Here is a 25,828-nt window from a genome sequence, read left to right as displayed (position 1 = left end):
TTTTGTTATCTGCCGTGCTGCTGTTGTTGTTGTAAACGGAGTCATAGAAACAAAAAAAAAAAAAATTACATCATATAGATATATATGTATCGTATTTTCCGGACTATAAGGCGCACTTAAAATCCTTTTTTTTCTCCCTCAAAACTCGACAGTGCGCCTTATAACGCGTTGCGGCTAATGTAAGGAATAAGTTTTGTTGAGTTTACCCACCTCAGAGCTTTTTTTATTTGGTACATGGTGTAATGATAAGTGTGACCAGTAGATGGCAGTCAAACATAAGAGATACGTGTAGACAGATGTATGATGGCAATATGTCTGAAGTACACAACATCAATATTTTAAATGTTCCGTTGAAAATATAAAACATTACACACGGCGCTCAAAAATATATCAAAATGTTTTAGTACAACTTTGGTAAGCTTTGAAGCCGCACCGCTTGAATAATTGTCGGCGCCTTAAACATAGGTTCTGTCGCCACAGTTGAAGTGCTGGCTGTCCAGAGTCGGGACCTGGGGTGGACCGCTCTTTGCATCGGTTGGGGACATCGGTTGGCTGGCCTGTCTCCACTCAGGATGGTCCCCTGCTGTCATCACTAAAGACTGGACTCTCACTATTATGTTAGATCCACTATGGACGGGACTTTCACAATATTATGCTAGATCCACTCGACCGACCGCCCTGGGGGGGGGGGTTTCGGGTCTCCCACATCTGCGGTCCTCTCCAAGTTTCTCATTGTCAGCCCACAGTATTGAGTTTTTCCTTGCCCTGATGTGGGATCTGAACAGAGGATGTCGTTGTGGCGTGTGCAGCTCTTTGAGATAATTGTGATTTAGGGATATATAAATAAACATTGGTTGATTGATAGATTGATTGACCATTCGTCCGCAGTGCGCCTTATACTTCGGTAGGCCCTATGGTCTGGAAAATACGGTACTGCAGTGTTCATCATGTGAGGCATTGCAAATACAATGCATATAAAAAAGAATGACCCACAAATAATGGTGAAACCATATAATTGCTCTGGGTAATCGACTGTCAGGTGTCGCTATGTGACTGCAGACTACATTTGGCTACATTGAGTTCCTTAAGTGAATTATATTTAAATAGCACTTTTCTCTAGAGACTCAAAGCGCTTTACATAGTGAAACCCATTATCTACACTTTTAAGCTAAGTTCAAACCAGTGTGGCTGGCAATGGTAGAAGGTGGGGAAAGTGTCTTGCCCAAGGACACAACGGCAGTGACAAAGATGGTGGAAGCAGGGATCGAATCTGGAACCCTGTAGTTGCTGGCACGGCTACTCTACCAACCGAGCCAAGCCACCTTAGTTTTCTTCCGTTTTATTCCGCCGCATACACATCACTTTGGGCCCTGTGATAAGGTGTCGACTTGTCCAGGGTGTACAGTGCCTTCCGCCCGAATGCAGCTGTGTTGTGCTCCTGCACCACCGTGACCCCGAGAAGGAAAAGCGGTACAAAATGGATGGATGGGTGGACACTTCACTTCGATTTCATTTATTTTAAATAGGTATAATGTCCCGCTGGGCAGCTACTTGAAAACCTTTTTTTTTTGGAAGCGTTGTGAACGCAGCGTGTGCCCAATAGAAAAGAAGCAGGCACGGAAAGAAACTCTCCATGGCAACGCTGCTGTCAATTTCACTCATTGAGAAATGGTTTTCTGCTTGCATCAAGCCTGGTTTCCCCCGAGAGCCATATACTCCACCGTGAATGGTGGGTTCGCTCAGCTATGCAAAGAACACTGAAAGTGCTGTTCTTATAAAATTTGTGTGCTGCACTTACATTAAACTTTCATATTAAGGTGAGAGCCACAAAATATCGTCTCAGCCCGCGGGCCTCAAGAAAGTCCTCTCTGAAGATATTTTAGCAATGTAACATTTATTGTAGTCTAATTAACTTCTATGTAACGTCCCATCCCTACAAAATCTCTTCAATTGGAAACTACAACTCTAAAAAGGTGTGCAATTTTGCAGACGGAATAATAATATCACAATGTGTGATGTGTATGGCCTTTATATGTTTTTCATTCATTATCAGCTCTGTTAGACGCAAATGCATTCAATGATTTTGATTGATTGAGAAGTTTATTGACATTATAAAGAATTGAATCCATGTAATGCTTTAAAAGGCAAATGGATGGCACAAAAAGCCAAACGGCTTGTTTCCATTGTGTTCCATAATGATGTTGCTTCTGCAGTGACAATAAAGGCTATTCTATTCCGAAGCAAACATCTTGCAGGTATCTTAAAAGATGTGTAAAAAATGCTTCTTTATAAAAAAAATGAAAAAGGGCATCAAATGCAGCTGCAAAACTTGACATATTCACACCTTCAACATTTAATCACCTTCTGTTTTAGCGCACAGTATTTGAACCTTTTGTTCATTAAAACACGACAGGTCAGTCATGGCCTCTCCTATTAAATATACTGTATGTTGTATAATTTTTAATATAGAAGAGGATAATTAAATAACATCTAGCCCAAAATGTTAGGAGGAATAAATTATAACTTACTAAAAATTATAGATACCACAAAACGTTCGGCACTATATCACATTTATTATAGGACATTATTTGGCAATACCCAAACCTATATCTACTTTGTGCTCAGATAATAAAAAAGTTATACTAATAGTGATGAATAAACTGCACAACACACGTTATTGTAGAAATGCTTCATACACGAATCGGCAAAAAGTGGATGAACTTTTAAACGTATTTTCAGTGGAGTTAGAAGCCGGATTTGAAGCAACGACCTCAGCTGTCTACTACTCTGAGACTTCTTAGATTAATGTTAAATAAAGGAGGCAGTACACAAGTGGAACGGAGGTAAATGACATCAAATAGGTACTATTTACTCTACCTGCGATGAGATGGTAACTTGTCCAGGGTGTGCCCCGCCTTCCGCCCGCTTGTAGCTGTGCTAGCCACCAGCGCCCACCGCGACCCCAAAGAGAATAATTAGTAGAAAATGGATGGATGGTATTTACTTTACTACATGTTGTAAAAGTAGTAAGCGACACTCCATTTGTGCAGTACTTACTTGCCTCGAATAAACGGAATGCTAATGCTAACAAGCTAACGCTAAAGCCGATGTGTTCGTGTTGTTGGCGTGAGATAAACCCTGACATTTATTCTTTATGTATTATTATTTACAAAAGGAATCGCCTGACCCTCATGAATTCATCGTTTATTGAGGAGACTACTTTCTGACTGTTGGACACCGTGGACAAAAGCCTGACTTTTTAAGAACAATTCTGTACAGTTAATTTTTTAAATCATATCATTTTTTATATTTCTGCTTTGTATTTCACTTACTTACTTTTTAGTAAAAGAACTGTGACCTAATATTGTTTGTTTATTTACATGCTATCCGTATAGAAATATACAAAACCACTCCTCCACACGTCATCAGCCTGATTTGTATAAACTACCCTGAACTGTGAAATGCGGTGGAAACACAAACCACACACTTCTACGGGTACTTATAGTTCCAGGAACTCGAGGTTTCACGAACCACGAGTTCCTGAACTTTCGATAGAAAAGGCATATAGATGCAAAAAAATTTGATCCAGATGACAGTGCTGGCATATCAAGCATCCTGATTGGCAACCAGGAACAGGTATGTCCTGACTGCGAATCAGTGACAGGTGAAGAAGGTGAAACATGGTGGAAAACAGAACTACAAATGACAATAACAGAGTGTCAACACAGGAAATAATGGTGGAAACACAGGAAAGTCCCAACCTGACATGTGGGGTAATGACAAAAAAAGTTTTTCCAAGGATCTATTTTTTCATTGAAACTCTTTTTGAAATGAATTCTACAATCACTGAACTTTAACACCTGCTTGTCAGCTTGAAAAGCAAAGCTTTGGCATGCTGTAGGATAATAATGAAATGTAAGGGGCAATTGTGTAATGATATTATATTTCGATTAAACATCTTAATTTTATTCCATTTTAGTTACATGTGACCCATTGAGGGCAGGTAACTGTGATGTGGCCAACAATATAAACAAGGAGGTTTAAGAACACTGTACGCAAAACAAGTGAAACTTCATTGACCATTGAGGCCACCACAGTGTATATGTTTCTTTTACTTTTTATTCATAGCTGTATGTAGAAGTGGCTGGTTGCATCAGCTCCTTAGTGTTCTTTAATGTCTGATGTTTCCCTCTTACACACATGTAAGAGGGATGTGTACTATGGCTATGAGTTGTTTTTTTCCCTTGGCCTCAGTCTGGACCCCCTCTTTAGGGGCCCAGGCTTAGACCAATTTTTTCATTTTATTTTATTTTATTTTTATTTAATCTTTTATTTTTTCTCCCACTGCCCCCCACTTGTTTACCCTTTTTGTAAGGGGTGCCGGAAGTTGGCAGGCCCATCAGCGATCCTGTTCTGTCTCCCTGTAATGTTTGTCTGATCTTGAATGGGATTGTGCTGAAAATTTTGAGTTCCCCTCGGGGATTAATAAAGTATGTCTGATTCTGATTCTGATTCTGATTGATTGAAACTTGTATTAGTAGATTGCACAGTACAGTACATATTCCGTACAATTGACCACTAAATGGTAACACCCGAATCTGTTTTTCAACTTGTTTAAGTCGGGGTCCACGTTAATCAATTCACCATCTGCATTAACCACCTATGGTTAAGGTAAAGAAACGTGTGTTTAGAACAAATTGTGTGAAAAAGCTGCACTTATACAAACCCCATTTCCATATGGGTTGGGAAACTGTGTTAGATGTAAATATAAACGGAATACATCCATTTCCATCCATTTTCTACCGCTTATTCCCTTTTTGGGGGTTGCGGGGGGCGCTGGCGCCTATCTCAGCTACAATCGAGCAGAAGGCGGGGTACACCCTGGACAAGTCGCCACCTCATCGCAGCGCCAACACAGATAGACAGACAACATTCATACTCACATTCACACACTAGGGCCAATTTAGTGTTGCCAATCAACCTATCCCCAGGTGCATGTCTTTGGAAGTGGGAGGAAGCCGGAGCACCCGGAGGGAACCCACGCATTCACGGGAAGAACATTGATTTGCAAATCCTTTTCAACCCATATTCAGTTGAATGCACTACAAAGACAAGATATTTGATGTTCAAACTCATAAACTTTATTTTTTTTTGCAAATAATAATTAACTTAGAATTTCATGGCTGAAACATGTGCCAAAGTAGTTGGGAAAGGGCATGTTCACCACTGTGTTATATCACCTTTTCTTTTAACAACACTCAATAAACGTTTGGGAACTGAGAAAATTAATTGTTGAAGCTTTGAAAGTGGAATTCTTTCCTATTCTTGTTTTATGTAGAGCTTCAGTCGTTCAACAGTCCGGGGTCTCCGCTGTCATATTTTACGCTTCATAGTGCGCCAAACATTTTCGATGGGAGACAGGTCTGGACTGCAGGCGGGCCAGGAAAGTACCCGCACTCTTTTACTACGAAGCCACGCTGTTGTAACACGTGGCTTGGCATTGTCTTGCTGAAGTAAGCAGGGGCGTCCATGATAACGTTGCTTGGATGACAACATATGTTGCTCTAAAACCTGTGTGGACCATTCAGCATTAATGGTGACTTCACAGATGTGTAAGTTACCCATGCCTTGGGTACTAATACACCCCCATACCATCACACATGCTGGCTTTTGAACTTTGCGCCTTTAACAATCCGGATGGTTATTGTCTTCTTTGTTCCTGAGGACACTACGTCCACAGTTTCCAAATATCATTTGAAATGTGGACCATTCAGACCACAGAAAACTTTTCCACTTTGCATCAGTCCATCTTAGATGAGCTCGGGCCCAGCGAAACCAGCGGCAATCCTTGGTGTTGTTGATAAATGGGTTTTGCTTTGCATAGCAGAGTTTTAACTTGCACTTACAGATGTAGCGACCAACTGTAGTTACTGACAGTGGTTTTATGAAGTGTTCCTGAGCCCATGTGGTGATATCCTTTACACACTGATGTCGGTTTTTGATGCAGTACCGCCTGAGGGATCAAAGGTCCGTAATATCATCGCTTATGTGCAGTGATTTCTCCAGATTCTCTGAACCTTTTGATGATTTTACGGACCGTAATTGGTAAAATCCCTAAATTTCTTGCAATGGCTCACTGAGAAATGTTGTTCTAAAACTGTTTGACAATTTGCTTACAAATTGGTGACCCTCGCCCCATCCTTGTTTGTGAATTACTTGGCATTTCATGGAAGCTGCTTTTATACCCAATCATGGCACCCAACTGTTTCCAATCAGCCTGCACACCTGTGGGATGTTCCAAATAAGTGTTTGATGAGCATACCACTACTTTATCAGTATTTATTGCAACCTTTCCCAACTTCTTTGTCACGTGTTGCTGGCATCAAATCCTAAAGTTAATGATTATTTAAAAAAAAAAAAAAATGTTAATCAGTTTGAACATCAAATATGTTTGTAGCATTTTCAACTGAATATGGGTTGAAAACGATTTGCAAATCTTTCTATACAGTTTATATTTACATTTAACACAATTTCCCAACTCACATGGAAATGGGGTTTGTACAGTACATGGTTAATGTGATAATTTCTGTGATTAATCACATGCGTTAACATGTTAAATTTGACAGCCCTACTTTGAAAATTTTAGCAGGCTTGAAAATGAAGACTTTTCCTTATTGTTCTCAGGGCCCCCTTCCACATCACCGTGATGCACAGCAGTGTCAAACTTGCTTTCATTGAGGGCCACATCACAGTTATGGCTGCCCTCAGAGGGCCGCTTGCAACAGTGAATAGAAATCATCTGAATAGAAATGTACAGTACAAGGATTTCCATCCATACATTTTCTACCACTCGTCCCTCTTGGAGTCACGGGGGTCTCCGGAGCCTATCTCAGCTGCGTTCCGGGCAGAAGGCGGGGTACACAAGGAATTGCCTCAAAATATTATTGCACACTTTGCTTATGCATTTGTTATATTTTATATGTACACCTAGGGCTGGGCGATTTATCGAGTTTGTAAGATATATCGATAAAGTTTTACACAAGATGTGAATTAAGAAAATATAGTATTCCATCCATCCATTCCATTTTCTACCGCTTATTCCCTTTGGGGTTGCGGGGGGCGCTGGCGCCTATCTCAGCCTGGGCAAGTTGCCACCTCATCGCAGGGCCAAAATATTCATATAATTTATTCACGTTAAAATGACCAACATCGCTTATTTGTTGTGTTCCTTGATTCTCCCTCGCTCCCCACTCTCTGTCATGGGCTACTAAAGCCCTACCCTTCCTCCTTACAAGACGTGCTTGGACGTGTAAGAACATCCATGATTGGTTGGTTGTTCACTATGATGAGTCACGATTGGTTGAGATTAAGGCAAAATATTAGGGACAGGCCAATCAGAGGCAAGATAGTGCGGGTCATGGAACCAGGTAGGGAAATCACAACAGACATCCCAAATGACGACGAGAAAGTTGCAGAAGAGAAGAGGGAATTTTCAAGCGGGCGATTTATGTATTAAAAAAAATAGTGGAAGATGACAGAGGGATTCTCTTCCTTCGATTTTTCTTTTAGCGATGTAGACGACGTCCAGCAAACGCACATCGTGGCTACTTGGCCACATTTGGACAAATGTATGCGTGTGGATAAAACATTAATTTCAGTTGTTTACCATGTCAGCCCAAATTATAACTGTTCCCCAGTTGTCAAGCTGGGCATATGTTGCACGAGAAATGCTGCCAAAAATGTATGCCGAACTGAAGAAGATCTTAGCTGCACAATTAAGTCAAGTCTCTTACTTGGCGCTGACCAGAACATACGTGTGTGACAGTCCATTACATCAGTGGTCCCCAACCTTTTTGTATCCGCGGACCGGTCAACGCTTAATAATTTGTCCCGCGGCCCGGGTGGGGGGTGTCCTTTTTTTATTTATTCTGTGTCATGAAAAAGGGACGTTTTTGTCATGAAAAAGGGAGGTTTTTGTGGTTGGTGCACTAATTGTAAGTGTATATTGTGTTTTTTATGTTGATTTTTATTAAAAAAAGAAATATATATTTTTTTTTTTATAAAAAATTCTTCTGCGGCCCGGTGGTTGGGGACCACTGCATTACATCACCCACTGGGAATTAAAAAAGTGTCTGCCTGCAAACTTATTTTTTATCCGAGTTTGATACATTTTGTATTTTTTGCACAGCTATGACATTTATTTTACGTAAAAATTATATTTTTTTTATTCTGTGCTGCGTAAACAGTTTATTTTCTGTGCTGTTAATACCCATCTTAATTAACTGGGTTAATAAAAGTGCAACTGCCTGTTTACAGTACAGTTGTCATTCAATTCAATTTCAGTGAATCTTGCTCAAAAATGAATATCTTTATATGTATACTAAACTGGATAATATATTGAGATATATTTTGAATGTCGAGTTTAAGTTAAACTATATTGAAATAGCCCTATGTAGAATGTACAATGTAAAAAACAATCTGTAGATAGATGTTTTTTCTTTTTTACAGCATATTACTGAAAATCGAACAAAGTACTACTGTTTATTCACAGTAAAATTCTGGCAACTGAGATTGCAGTTGTATTTTTTTACCATACCATTGACGATTATTATTTTAGATGGATAGGTTTTCCCACCCCGTAAGGGTGGGGAAATGTAAAACATGGGGGGAAATTGAGTATAAAAGTCAATTTCAGACTTAGCTCCTATGGGGTGTTGGTGGGGGGGGAATCTCAGTTTGGGGTAGGGTTGTCTCGATACCAATATTTTCGTATCAGTGCCAAAATGTGTTTTTTGATACTTTTCTAAATAAATGGTACCTCATAAAATGGCATTATTGGCTTTATTTTAACAAAAAAATATTATAATGAATTAAAGATGTTTCTTATTGCAATCAGAGAACAATTTTGGCATTAAGTAACATAGTGAACATAATATAAAACTTAACTTTTAGTAGTAGGTAAGCAAACAAATGCTCCTAATTTAACATATTGTGTAATTTCTCATTGTAATATTATTTTTTTTTAGAAATATGAGGGATAAGCGGTAGAACATGGATGTAATGTTAATATATTTGTTCATTTACTTTTAATATCTGGTTATTTTTTGGTTTGAACATGTTTTATCTACACTTCTGTTAAAATGTAAAAAGCATGTAATCTTTTGTTGTTTGGATACCACAAAAAGGTATCAATCTGATCATACGTTGATCATATTTAAAGTCCTCATGTTTTTCAGTGGAGGAATTTCCTGATTATATAAACATAATAAAAATTAAAAAAAAGATTTAGTGTTACTTAAAAAAATCTTGATGTAATCAAATTAGTATCGACTAGATACGGCTCTGTGTAGACCAGGGGTCACCAATGCGGTGCCCGTAAGGACCAGATGAGTCGCCCGCTGGCCTGTTCTAAAAATAGATCAAATAGCAGCACTTACCAGTGAGCTGCCTCTATTTTTTAAATTGTATCTATTTAGTAGCAAGCTGGTCTCAGTTTGCTCGACATTTTTAATTCTAAGAGAGACAAAACTCAAATAGAATTTGAAAATCCAAGAAAATATTTTAAAGACTTGGTCTTCACTTGTTCAAATAAATTAATTCCTTTTTTTTTACTTTGCTTCTTATAACTTTTAGAAAGACAATTTTAGAGAAAAAATACAAGCTTAAAAATGATTTTAGGATTTTTAAACACATAAACCTTTTTACCTTTTAAATTCCTTCCTCTTCTTTCCTGACAATTTAAATCAATGTTCAAGTATTTTTTATTTATTTATTGTAAATAATACTAAATACATTTTAATTTAATTCTTTATTTTAGGTTCTGTTTTTTCGACGAAGAATATTTGTGAAATATTTCTTCAAACTTATTATGATTAAAATTTAAACAAATTATTCTGGCAAATCTAGAAAATCTATAGAATCAAATTTAAATGTTATTTCAAAGTCTTTTGAATTTCTTTTAAAATGTGTGTTCTGGAAAATGTAGAAGAAATAATGATTTGTCTTTGTTAGAAATATAGCTGGTCCAATTTGTTATATATTCTAAGAAAGTGCAGATTGGATTTTAACCTATTTAAAACATGTCATCAAAATTCTAAAATTAATCTTAATCAGGAAAAATGACTAATGATGTTCCATAAATTCTTTTTAAAAATTTTTTCAAAAAGATTCAAATTAGCTAGTTTTTCTCTTCATATTTGTCGGTTGATTTTGAATTTTAAAGAGTCAAAATTGAAGATAAACTATGTTTCAAAATTTAAATTTCCTTTTTTTTCTGTTTTCTCCTCTTTTAAACCGTCCAATTAGGTGGGTTTTTTTCATCATTTGTTCTCTACAAAAAACCTTCCGTAAAAGGAAAACAGATGTACGACGGAATGACAGACAGAAATACCCATATTTTATATATATAGATTTATTTATTAAAGGTAAATTGAGCAAATTGGCTATTTCTGGCAATTTATTTAAGTGTGTATCAAACTGGTAGCCCTTCGCATTAATCAGTACCCAAAAAGTAGCTCTTGGTTTTAAAAAGGTTGGTGACCCATGGAGTAGACCCACCCTTTTGTTTACACCCAGGAGCACCACCTTGCTGTTAGTGGTGAGCTATTGTGTCCTCTTACGGTGTGCAGTGAAGCATGTTTAGCTATTCCTTGTCCTGCAGGGATGATACTTGTAAGAAACTTACTTTATTTGTCACCATGGGGGCGAGGATTAGTGATGTAGAAGTAGCTAAAACACTATGGGGAGACGTTAGCTGCAACATTCTTCACACTGTTTTTGCTCGCAAGTGCTGTCAGTGCGTGTTGACTAACATGATTTCCTGCCAGCTTGGCGCACATCATGTGGATGAAAAATAAAAATACCGGTATTTTTGAAAAAGCAGTATAATACCGTTTTTACTTCACTAGTACCACAGTACTTTATTAGTACCGGTATACCGCACAACCCTAGTTTGGGACTAAGAAAATACCCTATAGCCACGATATCACATATATACCTACGGCAGGGGTAGGGAACCTATGGCTCTCGAGTCAGATGTGGCTCTTTTAAAGACTGCATCTGGCTCTCGGATGAATCTTAGCTGATATAGCTTAACACGATAAGTAATGAATAATTCCGCTGGTAATCCATCCATCCATCCATTTTCTACTGCCTGTCCCGTTCGGGTCGCGGGGGGGGGGGTGCTGGAGCCTATCTCAGCTGCATTCACAGTGTTAAAAATAACGTTAAAAAAATAAAACATTCTCATGCATTTTAATCCATCCATCCGTTTTCTAGAAGTCCCATTCATGGTAAGAAGTATTCGTGGTAAGAAGTTTTTTATTTATTATTGGTTAGCTTCAGAATAACAGTGTTATCAAAAAGAACAAGAGACTTATTATACTTTAAAAATGTTGGTCGTACTTAAAACTGCACGCATTTACTTGTATTCAGTGTTAAAAAATATTATATGGCTCTCACGGAAATACATTGTTCTGCTGCCCTCTGTCCACTGTCACACCGCAAGGGATTTAAAATGGCGGGGTGGCGGATGGGGGTGTGTGCATATTTGCGTGTAGTAAGAAGAACACTTAATTTTGTTGTATGTTTTAAGTGCAATGACAAGGCGCTATCTTCTCTTATCCTATCCTACCATTAGATAGTATCACAATTTAGTAGATATTTTCTCTGCAGAATGAATATATTTTGTGAAAAAAGATTAAGGACCCTATTTACGTCTATTATTTCCAAGGCTTTCGTGGACCACGTTAAATTGATGTGGCCGGCCAGAACTGGACCTTGAGCCTTAAGCGTTCCTTCATCAACCATACATATAAACATTGGCTTAGCAAGCATTGGTACAAACTCTAAATCATTTGATATTAAACCTGTTAAAAATGATGAAAATAGAACACTAAAAAATAGAAAATAAAACATTAGTATTTCAACTTTTGGAAGAGTCTCTATATCATATGTGTTCCTTTGATTGTGAGATGACTAATGACAGAAAGTTTCGAGAGCCTCTAAAGGAGTTGGAATGTATCTGTGTGTTATGTGAGAGGAGCCCAAAAAGAGCCATCTCACCCTGTGAACTCCTTCTCTGTCTGAGCATTTAATAATGTGTCAATGTGTCAAGCTGTCTGAGCACAGCAAGTTGTCAGCCATGAGGGAAAAAAATTACAAGCTGTAAGCTGTGCATGTCGCTGAGGAAAGACTTACTGGTAATTCCAGGCAAAAAAACAACATATATACGCTTGCAAAACATCAAAGTGAGAACATCACATCAAATGCAACCCTTTCAGCTTTGGTCCACAGATATTTGAGGATATCATTGAGAATCACCCCACTCATTTCTGTTGGTAAAACACAGAGCATAGAAGTGTGAAGGGGATAAAATAACAACATCCAAAATTTAAAATATGCACTGGACTGAACAACACATTAAGCAGCTGTGAGTTTAATTAATACACCACTCACAGACATTTGACAGCTCTCTCCTCTGCTTTCCATCACAGCACATCTGTCCTGCGGCTACGTACTAAAAAGGCTGATTTCCCTCCAGAACAGACACACTTGATGACAGCTGCTGAGGTGTCGCTTCTTTTGCCAACAGACGCACGTTTTATCACGAGAGAAAGCTCGCTTCTTTGTCGCTTTTCTTCTTGTTCATATGTGTAATAAACACCGGTGATAAGATTATGCAATGTAACTTGTTTGTATTAGTTGTTTTGCAGTAATATTTCATTGTGCAGTTGACAGTGTAGACTATTGAGACTGCCATTGATGCGTCAATATACATATTTTGCCTCAATCACTAGTTTCCATGTTTTTCTTTACATTACCCAAAATAAAACAACATTAACTCTTTTCCTTTGTAGGCTTGAGCATGACATTTGGATTTGGATAAAGGTGCAAAGCAAGTATTTCAGTTGATTTTACATGACTTTTTTCATTAATTTGTTTGACAGTTGGGCTTGACGGTGGGAGAGGGGTTAGTGCGCTTGCCTCACAATACGAAGGTCCTGAGTAGTCAGGGTTCAATCCCTGGCTCGGGATCATTCTGTGTGGAGTTTGCATGTCCTCCCCGTGAATGCGTGGGTTCCCTCCGGGTACTGTACAAAGACATGCACCTGGGGATAGGTTGATTGGCAACACTAAATTGGCCCTAGTGTGTGAATGTGAGTGTGAATGTTGTCTGTCTATCTGTGTTGGCCCTGCGATGAGGTGGCGACTTGTCCAGGGTGCAGTCCGCCTTCCGCCCGGTTGTAGCTGAGATAGGCACCAGCGCCCCCCGCGACCCCAAAGGGAATAAGCGGTAGAAAATGGATGGCTGGATGTTTGACAGTTTGCAATGCACATTCCTGGGGTGTAACATTTCAATATCAAAATACACACCTTACATCTCCTGTACAAAGGCAAAACCTAGTAAGTCACTTCTAGCTGATTTTGAGAAAACAAAGGAAAACCAATCTATCTTGATGCTGTCTTACAAAGGTCTACAAAGTCATCAAACGTATAGATGTTTTCTTGAGCTTTCATTTTCTTGCCAATTGAGCCATGGATTGAATCTGCTCTCATGAACGTGTGTCCTTTCTCCAGATATTTTATCACAATCTCGGGTGGGCCCCATTCTGCGTTGGCACATTGTGTACAGCGTCCAGTTTTTATTTTGACCGCCACAGTTATCTGCCCAAAAGAGTATGCAAGGGGAAGAATCAAGAACAATACATTTAATGAAGGTGCTTGCAACGTCCTGGGCCAATCTTCCAAATATCCCCTCGAGCCATAATATCACATAATCAGGTTGACCGTTGTCCCCCATTCGTGCAAATGTCTCATTAAAGACAATAAGGCGACTGACAAAGAAGCTCCGATTGGTCCCTTGAGATACTAGGTTTTTCTGTTGTATCTACGCGGTTATGTGGTAGTTGCTAGGTCCTGCCATGCGCGTAACAGCTTACTTACGGAACAAATTACAATATCGCATACACTAATGTAAAGCATATCACCTAGGAACTCCAAAAATTTTATCAGCTCAGTTTTGACCAACATTTAGTTACTGGGTTTTGCCTTTGGACGGGAGACATTTCATTACACTATGGGCCTGACTTACTAAGATCCATATACCAGGTGCTAAACAGCATGTGCTAACTATAACTCTTAGCGTGTAGTACCTGCATTATGTGCCCATGGAAACACTAATTTCCATCCATATTCATGTTACTATGCTTTTCAACCTGTGTGCAACGGTGTTGATCTCACAGCACTCATATTTAATCTGTGAATCCATTTCTGCAAGATTTGCAATGTATAGACACCAGAAACAATATTTAGCGAGTTGACACTTTACAGGGAGGCAAGGAACTATCACAACAGCGCAGAGCGTTTTGTGCGTCTGGAATGATCCAATTGCAAGAAAATGCATATTGCAAAATGTTGTCTAATATAGGCGATATGTTATAATAATACATTTCCTAAATTAAAAAAAACAACTAACAGCATTAAAAAAAGGCAGCAAACACCAAAACTTGGAATGGGAATCGAAAACCGGTTTTGGTTCAGAACCAGTTCCCAGTGTATCAATCCCTTGGAATCGCTTGCCTTTTGTCTAGCAGTTTTTCCGGATGGAGATGGCGTCATTATGCAACGTGCGTAGTGATGTCAGCAAAATGGCGTGTTCCCAGGCGGAGAAAGCTCGTCAACATTTGACGACATTTTACTAAGAAAAACTGCAACAGTGCAACTTTTAACATTTCCAAGGTTGCTATTTCATTTAGAGGACATACGATCAATATGCTGAAACTATTGAACATACAGCATGTAATGAATGTCGTGTTTTTGATCTTGTCCCAGGCAGCAGCAGTCATCTGACGTAAATACAACAGCTACTAATACCACCGATAATGTTAGCACTAATACCTATTAAATTGAAATGAATGCCTTCTCATTTAGAGGGTCATGAGGAGACATTTTCCGACTGGTTTGGAGGCGGGCAGTAACGGCTCCAGTTAACGTCTGCCACACATTTTCACGGTGGCAGGGAAGTGTACCACTCGCCCAGGTACGAGGAATGTCAACGAGCAGTGACTACGTCCGTGGTCAAAAGCTTACAACAATTTGCTACATAGATGCTCCTTCGGTAGGTTTCAATCGTATTAAGAGAAAGGTTGCATGTTTTCCTCCAACTACATTTTCACTCAGTCATTATGTTATGCAAGTGGAACTCATAAACTTAGAATATAAGGCCATTCATGTCAGCAATTGAAATTCAAATGTGAAACTAATATGTGATATTAACTCATTACATGCAGAATGACATATGTCAAGCCTTTATGTATTATCATTTTGATGATCATGGCTTACAGTTAAAAAAAAAAATAAGATTTTCATTTTAAAGTTTTCATAAGCTGTAAGCAATAAACATCAACATTATAGCAAAAGAAGGTTCAACATATCTAATGTTGCATGCCATGAGCCCATGTCATCATAATAGTTTCACCTTTTAACTCTAAACAAACCTTTGCACGACATATTGCACGGTATAATTTTTAGGTAGATGACAAAGATTCTTTAAAGTTTTAAAAAGGTTACAAAAAATGTACTTTCTTGTGTAATTTATACATGTTATCTTTTGTTAAATTCTCCAGAATTAAAAAAATTAATATATTTAAAAAACATTTTTTTCTTTGCTATGTGCCTCTTAAGACCTCGCTGTTCTTGCTAAAATAAACAAAATTGATGCTAATCCATCTTTTTGTTATCTTTTTTTCCAAATAAGAATGATAAGAGAACCAATAAAAAACTGAATCGTTAATCAGAATGGAAAGTGAAATCAGAACCGGAAAAATATTATCAATTCTAATCCCTAACCAAAACACATCAATTTAATTCGTTTTAATCAGCTTCTTAATTCATCCAGCAATTCTAAAAGTATAAAAAAGATATTGCAGAATAAATGACAGGCCTAATATTTAGTTATTTCTGACATTACAAATATATTGACATGCACATAGGCCAGAGAATTATCTGTCCATTGTCTGTCTTTGCTGCGTGATCAAAACTTTTCTCACAGCCGTGAGATGACAAGATGACAAACGTGCTGAATAAAGACGCAAAATAGTGCCCGCAGAACTGTTTCAGCCTTGATAAATCACATTGCACGTGCTGAATAAATCTCTTTATGTATTGTGGCATCTCTTTAAGTATTGTGAGCATGCTGATGATCAGCCAGTATTTTGCCTCTTCATGCAGATAGACACGCCACCTACTCATTGGCCTAGTGGTTAGAGTGTCCGCCCTGAGATCAGTAGGTTGTGAGTTCAAACCCCGGCCGAGTCATACCAAAGACTATAAAAATGGGACCCATTACCTCCCTGCTTGGCACTCAGCATCAAGGGTTGGAATTGGGGGTTAAGTCACCAAAAATGATTCCTGGGCACGGCCACCGCCGCTGCCCACTGCTCCCCTCACCTCCCAGGGGGTGAACATGGAGATGGGTCAAATGCAGAGGACAAATTTCACCACACTTAGTGTGTGTGTGACAATCATTGGTACTTTCACTTTAACTTTTCCCTCTGTATGTTGCTCACTTGAAGGTGCTGTTTGCAATATTTACACAGATGCCTAGAGGGTGCTAAATTTCCAATGTGTTTTAAACCTTATATCACCACCGTTTTCCAGGATGTTTCTATGTACGTGCGTAACACGTACACGCGTTCTTGGCTTAAGGTGTTGTTAGCTATTAATACCTTTTGGGATAGTTCGCGTGAGCTGTCATTGAATGTATATTGTACCATAACAAGATTATGGCTGCAAATAGTTTGTTGCTTCTTTTGGACAGCTTTTGTATGTGTAGAGACGGATGGAGTGACCACCTTGAACACCAATCATTTTTTTCGGATCAGTAAACTTTTTTTTTTACATGAACTTAGTGATTCTGTTCAACGGAAGCACACAAAGTCAACGTCTTAATGTATCATATTGTAATTGCATACATGTTTGAAATAAACTAAGACCATAACCATATCTTCTCAATAGACTATAAAAAGTACAGTTGGATATATTTTAGTCAGTGTGATGTTTTTATAACAATATAGATTCATTATTAACTGGCAATCCGCCAGTACAGACACTATTGTTTAAATATCTGGCAATCATAATGTAACTACCAATATCATTTTTCTTGCCTCATAAATATTTCGGTAAATTTAGGGGAACATGAACTCTGGCATGTACTTGGATATACTGAAGCAGAGCATGATAGCCTCTTCTGGGATCTTTGCTCAAATAGCAGTTTTCCAACATGAGGATGAGTCCAAACACACCTCCAAGAGGACAAGTGTCTTGCTGAGGAAGCTGGAGGTGATGGCGTGTTCAAGTATGCCTGCACACAGTTCTGGTTGTCTCTGAACGCTGTGTTTTGCAATCTTTTTTTCAACAATGTGCCAGTTTTTCCTATATATATATATATATATATATATATATATATACATTATATACATACATATCAATCAATCAATCAATCAATGTTTATTTATATAGCCTTAAATCACAAGTGTCTCAAAGGGCTGCACAAACCACAATGACAACGACATCCTCGGTAGAGCCCACATAAGGGCAAGGAAAAACTCACCCCAGTGGGATGTCGGTGACAGTGACAATGATGACTTTGAGAAACCTCGGAAAGGCCCGCATATCGGGGCAACCCCCCTCCCCCCATAGGACCGAAAGCAAAGGATGTCGAGCGGGTCTAACATGATATTGTGAAAGTCCAATCCATAGTGGATCTAACATAACGGTGAGAGTCCAGTCCAAAGTGGATCCAATATAGTAGCGAGAGTCCCGTCCAAAGTGGAGCCAGCAGGAAACCATCCCAAGCGGAGGCGGATCAGCAGCGCAGAGATGTCCCCACCCGATACACAGGCAAACGGTCCGTCCTGGGTCCCGACTCTGGATGAGCTGTCCATCCTGGGTCCCGACTCTTGACAGCCAGTACTTCATCCATGGCCACCGGACCTGTGCCCCCCCCCCCCTTCCACAAGGGAGAGGGGGACAGAGGAGAAAAAGAAAAGAAACGGCAGATCAACTGGTCTAAAAAGGGGGTCTATTTAAAGGCTAGAGTATACAAATGAGTTTTAAGATGAGACTTAAATGCTTCTACTGAGGTATCATCTCGAACTGTTACCGGGAGGGCATTCCAGAGTACTGGAGCCCGAATGGAAAACGCTCCATAGCCTGCAGACTTTTTTTGGGCTTTGGGAATCACTAATAAGCCGGAGTCCTTTGAATGCAGATTTCTTGCCGGGACATATGGTACAATACAATCAGCAAGATAGGCTGGAGCTAGACCGTGTAGTATTTTATACGTAAGTAGTAAAACCTCAAAGTCACATTGTGGAGAGGCGGAGCCGGCAAACGAGCAGCAGGGCAGGGCACCCTGGAGCCCGGCCCAAGATGGTGGCGAGGAGGCGGAGAATTCGAGTGAACGGCGAGGCGGGGCGTGCCGGGAGCGACGCCGCAGACGAGATCAGGTGTGTGGATCGCGCACCTGGACTCGATTAACATATCTCCTCCTGATGTACAAAAGGGGAGAAGGAGGAGAGAACGGGGCAGAAGGAGTTGGAGAGCCCGCAGCAGCACATGCAGCGCACGAGAGACGGAGAGTAAGACACAGACGACAATGACGGGGGGGGCGGAGAACCAACCGAAGAGCGAGCAGTGGAGGAGGAGCTGAAAAGCGGCCCCAACCTGCAGACAACCTTTTTTGAAAAATAAAGCAAGTTAAACTTGATCAAGAATGTCCTTCCTTGGTGGTCCATGGAACCCGCACGACAGCGAGAGGCTGTCACACACATCTTAAGTGCACAGGAAGCCAGTGCAGCTGAGCCAGTATAGGCGTAATATGGTATCAAACTTTCTTGTTCTTGTCAAAAGTCTAGCAGCCGCATTTTGTACCAACTGTAATCGTTTAATGCTAGACATGGGGAGACCCGAAAATAATACGTTACAGTAATTGAGACGAGACGTAACAAACACATGGAAGGAGTCCCTTGTTGGGTTAGCGATGCTACTGTACTAAACAAAAATTTAGGATCGATTTTATTAAGGCGGATGATATTTGAGTAATATTTAGCTTTAGCTAGGGTAAGATTGCGTTTATAAGTTATTAAACTATCACTCCATGCTTGATGGTGCACCTCAAGTTTAGTCGCGCGCCATTTGCGTTCCAGCTTTCTACATGATAATTTATGAGCTCTAGTTTCTTCTGAAAACCATGGGGTACGCCTTTTTGGAGCCTTTTTTAACTTCAGCGATGCTATACTATCAATGGTTTCGCGCAGGGCGTCGTTAAAGTTGTTAGTGAGGTTATCAATAGAGCCCACATAATTTGGGAATGGCGCTATTACCGAGGGCAGTAGGCCAGCAAGAGTCGTCGTTGTGACAGCATTAATGTTGCGGCTGCTATAGCAGTTATTATTATTATTAGCTTGCCGACCATGAGTCTGAACCTCGAATTTTATAAGGCAATGATCGGACGTTACTTTAGTAGACGGGAGTATCGTAACTTTGGAAACGGTGATACCCCTGACAAGCACTAGGTCTATCGTATTACTGCTGCGATGCGTGGGTTCATTTATTATTTGTGTAAGACCACAGCTATCAATTATAATCTGGAGCGCAACGCGCTGTGGGTCCAATGGGGTATTCATATGGATACTAGTCCCCCAAATAACGTTTTCATTGTATATTTGTGCGACCCCCTCACCCTTTTTAAGGGGACGGGCAATAAGCGCATTCGTATAGTTAGGAGGAGATGCCTCATTTAGCGCAAAAAAGTCGTCTGGTTTAAGCCAGGTTTCGCTGAGACCGATGACGTTAAGATTGTTGTCTCTAATGACCTCATTAACTAATAACGTTTTGGGAGACAATGATCTTATGTTTAAAACGGCCATATTATAGGTAGTGGGCTGTTTTTAGGAGTTTTTGATCAAATTATCCATAGTAGCACTATTAATAATGTTGCGTTTATTATGCGTAGTGCACTTAAAATAATTACGACCATATCTAGGAATTGATATGACGGGAATTTTCAGATTGTTTGCTTGGTGCTGTGATAAACTGAACGCATCATAATTTGCCACCTTAGTAGAACGCATGTCCAACTCTGACACAGTCATTGCAGAAAAAACATTATGTGAGTTGTGTATTATTCTAAGAGAATTGTTATATGTGCAGGGATTATCCAGCCTGGCGGTGGCTAGTTCTAACTTAACTGACTCCTCACCCAGACTAGCAGGCTCTGTAATTGCCTGTGACTGGTCTTGCTCTAGTGCAGTTAGTCAAGTGTGACTCAAACAGAAATCTATGTTCCTAGACAACATGATAGCGCCTTCCCGGTTACGGTGAAGGCCGTCTCTCATCAGCAAGCCAGGTTTGCCGCAGAAAGAGGGCCAATTATCAATATACGTTAGTTCCTGTTGTCTACAGAAGCCTGCCAGCCACTTACTTAGCGAGACTAATCTGCTATATCTCTCATCATTGCCTCTCGCAGGCAGGGGGCCGGAGACAATTACTTGATGCCTGGACATCTTTCTAGCGAGATCACAAGTCCTGGCTATGTTTCTCTTTGCAATCTCTGACTGTCTCATCCTAGTGTCATTGGAGCCAACGTGTATAACTATGTTCGCATAACTAGTGGTGCGATTAGCCTGTCGTACATGTTTATTAGGCCTGTTGTGAGTTAGCTCCCTAAGATTAGCTTCAATGTCAGGTGCTACTGCCCCGGGAATACATTTAATTGTGGCTGGTTTGCTAAGCTTTATGTTTCGGGTGATGGAAACCCCTATGACTAAAGTGTGGTGCTCGGTGGACTGGGGTGTAGGACTAGCTAAAGGGCTAAATCTGTTATGCGTCTCAACCGGTACACCGTAGCTTGTAGGCCGCTTAGGGCTGCTACAGGCTGGGCTAGTTAGCTCGCTACAGCTAACACTAGCAGATGTGTCCGCAACATCTAAAGTTACGAAATTACACTGCTCTAACTGGCGGACATGGCTCTCTAGCAAAGCCAACCTATCCATGAGTAAGGTGCACGGAGCACAGGAAGCCATACTGTACTTTCTGTCGCCGAGTGGAGTGCCAGCTGTCTTCGGGGAAGTGGTGCAGGTCACAGTGTGCGGGGAGTAGTTTCCTTCAGACCGGCGCTGCCTTTCTCCGCGCTAGCTTCGTTAGCTATATATACAGCTATATAAATAAAAATTATAAATGGGTTGTACTTGTATAGCGCTTTTCTACCTTCAAGGTACTCAAAGCGCTTTGACATTACTTCCACATTTACCCATTCACACACACATTCACACACTGACGGAGGGAGCTGCCATGCAAGGTGCCAACCAGCACCCATCAGGAGCAAGGGTGAAGTGTCACAACGGACGTGACGAGGTTGGTACTAGGTGGGATTTGAACCAGGGACCCTCGGGTTGCGCACGGCCACTCTCCCACTGCGCCACGCCTTCCCTATATTTCAATCAATATTCTGTCAAGAACAAGAAAGTTTGATCATATTACGCCTATACTGGCTCACCTGCACTGGCTTCCTGTGCACTTAAGATGTGACTTTAAGGTTTTACTACTTACGTATAAAATACTACACGGTCTAGCTCCAGCCTATCTTGCCGATTGTATTGTACCATATGTCCCTGCAAGAAATCTGCGTTCAAAGGACTCCGGCTTATTAGTGATTCACAGAGACCAAAAACAGTCTGCGTGCTATAGAGCGTTTTCCATTTCGGGCTACAGTATTCTGGAATGCCCTCCCGGTAACAGTTCGAGATGCTACCTCAGTAGAAGCATTTAAGTCTAATCTTAAAACTCATTTGTATACTCTAGCATTTAAATAGACCCCCTTTTTAGACCAGTTGATCTGCCGTTTCTTTTCTCCTCTGTCCCCCTCTCCCTTGTGGAAGGGGGGGGGGGGGGGGGGGGGGGGCACCGGTCCGGTGGCCATGGATGAAGTACTGGCTGTCCAGAGTCGGGAACCAGGATGGACCGCTTGTCCAGAGTCGGGACCCAGGATGAACCTCTCGCCTGTGTATCTTTTGGAGACATCTCTCTGCGCTGCTGATCCGCCTCCGTTTGGGATGGTTTCCTGCTGACTCCACTATGGACGGTACCCTCGCTACTATATTGGATCCACTTTGGACTGGACTCTCACCGTTATGTTGGATCCACTGGGGGGTTGGGGGTGGGGGGGGGGGGTTTTTTGGGGGGGGGGGGGGGGGTCCCACATATGCGGTCCTCTCCAAGCTTTCTCCTAGTCATCATTGTCACTGTCACTGACATCCCACTTGGTGTGAGTTTTTCCTTGCTCTTATGTGGGCTCTGTACCAAGGATGTCGTTTTGGTTTGTGCAGCCCTCTGAGACACTTGTGATTTAGGGCTATATAAATAAACATTGATTGATTGATTGATATACACACACACACACACACACATATATATACATGTATATATATATATATATATATATATATATACATACACATATGTATATATACACATATGTATATATACACGCATATATACATATATGTTTGTATATATACATACATATATACACACATATATACACATACACATATATACATATATATATACATACACATACACACTTATAAATATATACACACACACGCACGCACGCACGCACACACACACACACACACACACACACACACACACACACACACACACACACACACACACACACACACACACACACACACACACACACACACATATACTGTATATATATATATATATCGAGAGAGAGAGAGATACCTGTATATATCGCCTAAACCCCGGCCAAATTCATTTCATGGCCCCGAGTAAAACGTTTTGGAAACCCCTGCTCTAGATTGTCCTTCTGTTCACATGCTTTTGTTGTCCTTGCTGCCCCTCCCTGGTGAAGTGGTTTGGGAGATGTCCAATCAAACCGAAAGTAACACACACACAAAGTCGATACTATGTGTGTATGTATTTGCAAAGATAAAAAACAGAGTGTATTTATTGTGTTGTGTCCTTGAAGGGAATTAAGCGAAGAGGCAGTGAGACTCTCTGTGCATTCCACTCTCCTTTAAGGTGGAAAATAGTTATTTTGCGACTAGCTGCAGGAGATGCTTTCATTAGGGAATTTTACGTGTTAAGGTTATTACAACATTTATAACCACAAGTGTGTTTATATTCACTCTGAGTAATTCACATAATGACCAGTTCTGAACACAATTCCAAAATCAGGATGAATAAGGTCAACCTTGCAGAGAAACTATTCCTTTCAAACACTCACTATGTGCAGCTGAAGATAGTCTCCGAGCCCGTGGGTGCTCTCCACCCGCACCAATATGGCGTCTTTCTGAAGGCTGCTGAAGCCCATGGCCAGTCGGTCAGCTCGGGTGCTAGGCCGCTCGTTAGGGGCCCAGGTGAACGTGATGAGAGCGCCTCCTTTCCCAAAGATGTACGTGGTTCCCGCTGCAGGGTGAAAAATACAGACATGTAAACACTTTTTTTCCTCTTTAACACGATGGCTGTGTGTGCTTCCGTCTAACATGCTGGAGGACATCTTACTGTCCATTTCTTGCAAAAACAAAAGCATAATACAGAAGCTGGCTCAGAAAGTGAAAATAAACCTGTGCTTCTCTTTTTCTTTGAATATGATTGAAATTTTCAGATTCATGTCTGCGTGGGTTCCCTCCGGGTACTCCGGCTTCCTCCCACCTCCAAAGACATGCACCTGGGGATAGGTTGATTGGCAACACTAAATTGGCCCTAGTGTGTGAATGTGAGTGTGAATGTTGTCTGTCTATCTGTGTTGGCCCTGCGATGAGGTGGCGAATTGTCCAGGGTGTACCTGCCTTCCGCCCGATTGTAGCTGAGATAGGCACCAGCGCCCCCCGCGACTCCAAAATGGACAAGCGGTAGAAAATGGATGGATTGACATCTTCTTTATAGGTGTTCATTTTTATATTTACAGATCATGCTGATAAGCTGGAGGAATACATTTGAAAAATTAAGTGCCTTTGATGTTAATGACACACCTCCAACACTTGTTAATGAGATATACATGGTGGTGATGAAATCAGCTTATCGTGTCAGAACGGCATCATCTTTTGTGTATAATTTCCCTATTGTGGGATAAATAAAGTCTAAGCCAGCTTTCTATTTGAGTGCAGCTCTGTGCAGACGTCTTTGTCTACCTCTGTGTTGGAAACGAGCCAGCTATTTGGACATTGCAGTTATTTTAATGAGGGAGTTGGTGCCACTTCATATTATTTTGCAATTGTGTTTTGAATATTTTCAGACTATGTGTAAAATTTGGAGTTCAAACAATCATCACTTCAGCTCCAAGAACATCTCCATGATAAAATCCACAAAAAGGAATATTTTGATTGAAAATGTTTTTGGTGTGTTTTTTATGATGCCCCGTGTGATGTCATTGAGGAAACATGTGACCAATAAACCAGAACTAGAACCCACTGCAACATAGGACAAAGTCTGGCTGCTACGTATAATAGGAGTAATTGCATTAGTTACATAATGTACATAAATTTGTACAACTTAAAATAAATATATATATATATATATATATATATATATATATATATATATATATATATATATATATATATATATATATATGTGTGTGTGTGTGTCTTAAATATCCTGGCGATTGAGGGAACCCCTCATGAAACAGTTCTGTAGAGATGAAGTAGTCTTGTGATTTTTCCCACACATACATATACATATATATATATATATATATATATATATATATATATATATCTATCACACAGCACTTATTAGTCCACAAATACCTCTAAAAGGTGACAGAAGCACTCTTCAAACCCCGTCTTGTTGTCTCCATCAGGTAGTAGGGTTTACTTTACTATCGTTTTATTTAGTTTTAATATTTACTTAACACTATATCAACAATATATAGGGTATGACTCCTAAGAATGTTCAAATGTTACTAAAACACCACCTGTATAGTGAATATGGGTTGTTGGATGAATATGTTTTGAAATTAGAACCACAAGGAAGTATGGAGGTACATTAATCATGAATACTTTTTTAAAAACTAATACTAGTACTGGATAGTGTAAGAGTAGGACACACTGAATCTATATTTTTTAAATTTTCAGTTGTCTTTAATGAAGACATTGAGAATTGCTCAAACAGTGGTACCTCAATGTTTGTACGCAGCACTGTTGATACGATACGATTTTCGGCAAAAATTTCTGCCGTTGTTTTGTGCAGCATACCGTCTCGGTTATCATATGGCCAAACCTTGCGTGTAACAAACTAGTCGCTGAATCGAGTACCAGAACAAATAATCCAACTCAAACTTTTTTCACCATCTACCACCTCAGAAAAAAACTTGGTTCCCCAAGTACCGCCATAATGGCCAACAATACAGTACAGCAGCGTAGTATGCAAAAGTATCCTTTAACAACAAGGTAGAGGTTTTATACAACTAGTATTTAATATAGTTTGCCACTGTAACATTACACAAAGTTTGAACACTCACACTGTGTTTGAATATGGGAAAATAAAACACTGTACTTTAACCAAGTGATTCCTTGGCGTACCACTATGGAGCATGTATATCACGTGCCACAGTTTTACTTACTCGTTGATGACTCACTTTCCGTGCTTTTTTTGGGGGGGAGTATTACTAACCACCATTGCAAAGAAAGTTGAGAGTGCGGGCGCTTTGATAAAGAAACCATCGAATTCAAGAAATAACTCATAGCAATCAATGCAGCTTTCACCTCCCTCTTCTCTTCCCTCTCCACTC

General features: G+C 40.1%; 1 protein-coding gene across 11 annotated transcripts in view; it reads right to left on the bottom strand.

Annotated features, from left to right (window-relative positions):
- LOC133551610 (neurexin-2-like) overlaps window positions 1-25,828 on the bottom strand; it is a 439,020-nt gene that overhangs the window by 30,691 nt on the left and 382,501 nt on the right. For all 11 annotated transcript variants that reach the window (XM_061898511.1, XM_061898517.1, XM_061898513.1 and 8 more), the window contains one exon: window positions 23,321-23,502. In XM_061898511.1, the coding sequence (XP_061754495.1) occupies window positions 23,321-23,502 (182 nt within the window). The remainder of the gene's footprint in view (window positions 1-23,320; window positions 23,503-25,828) is intronic.

The sequence above is a fragment of the Nerophis ophidion genome, linkage group LG04 (genome assembly GCF_033978795.1).
Source record: "Nerophis ophidion isolate RoL-2023_Sa linkage group LG04, RoL_Noph_v1.0, whole genome shotgun sequence".
Classification (NCBI taxonomy): Eukaryota; Metazoa; Chordata; class Actinopteri; order Syngnathiformes; family Syngnathidae; genus Nerophis; species Nerophis ophidion.
The sequence above is the reverse complement of the archived record's forward strand: the minus strand, read 5'-3'. Positions and strand labels throughout refer to the sequence as shown.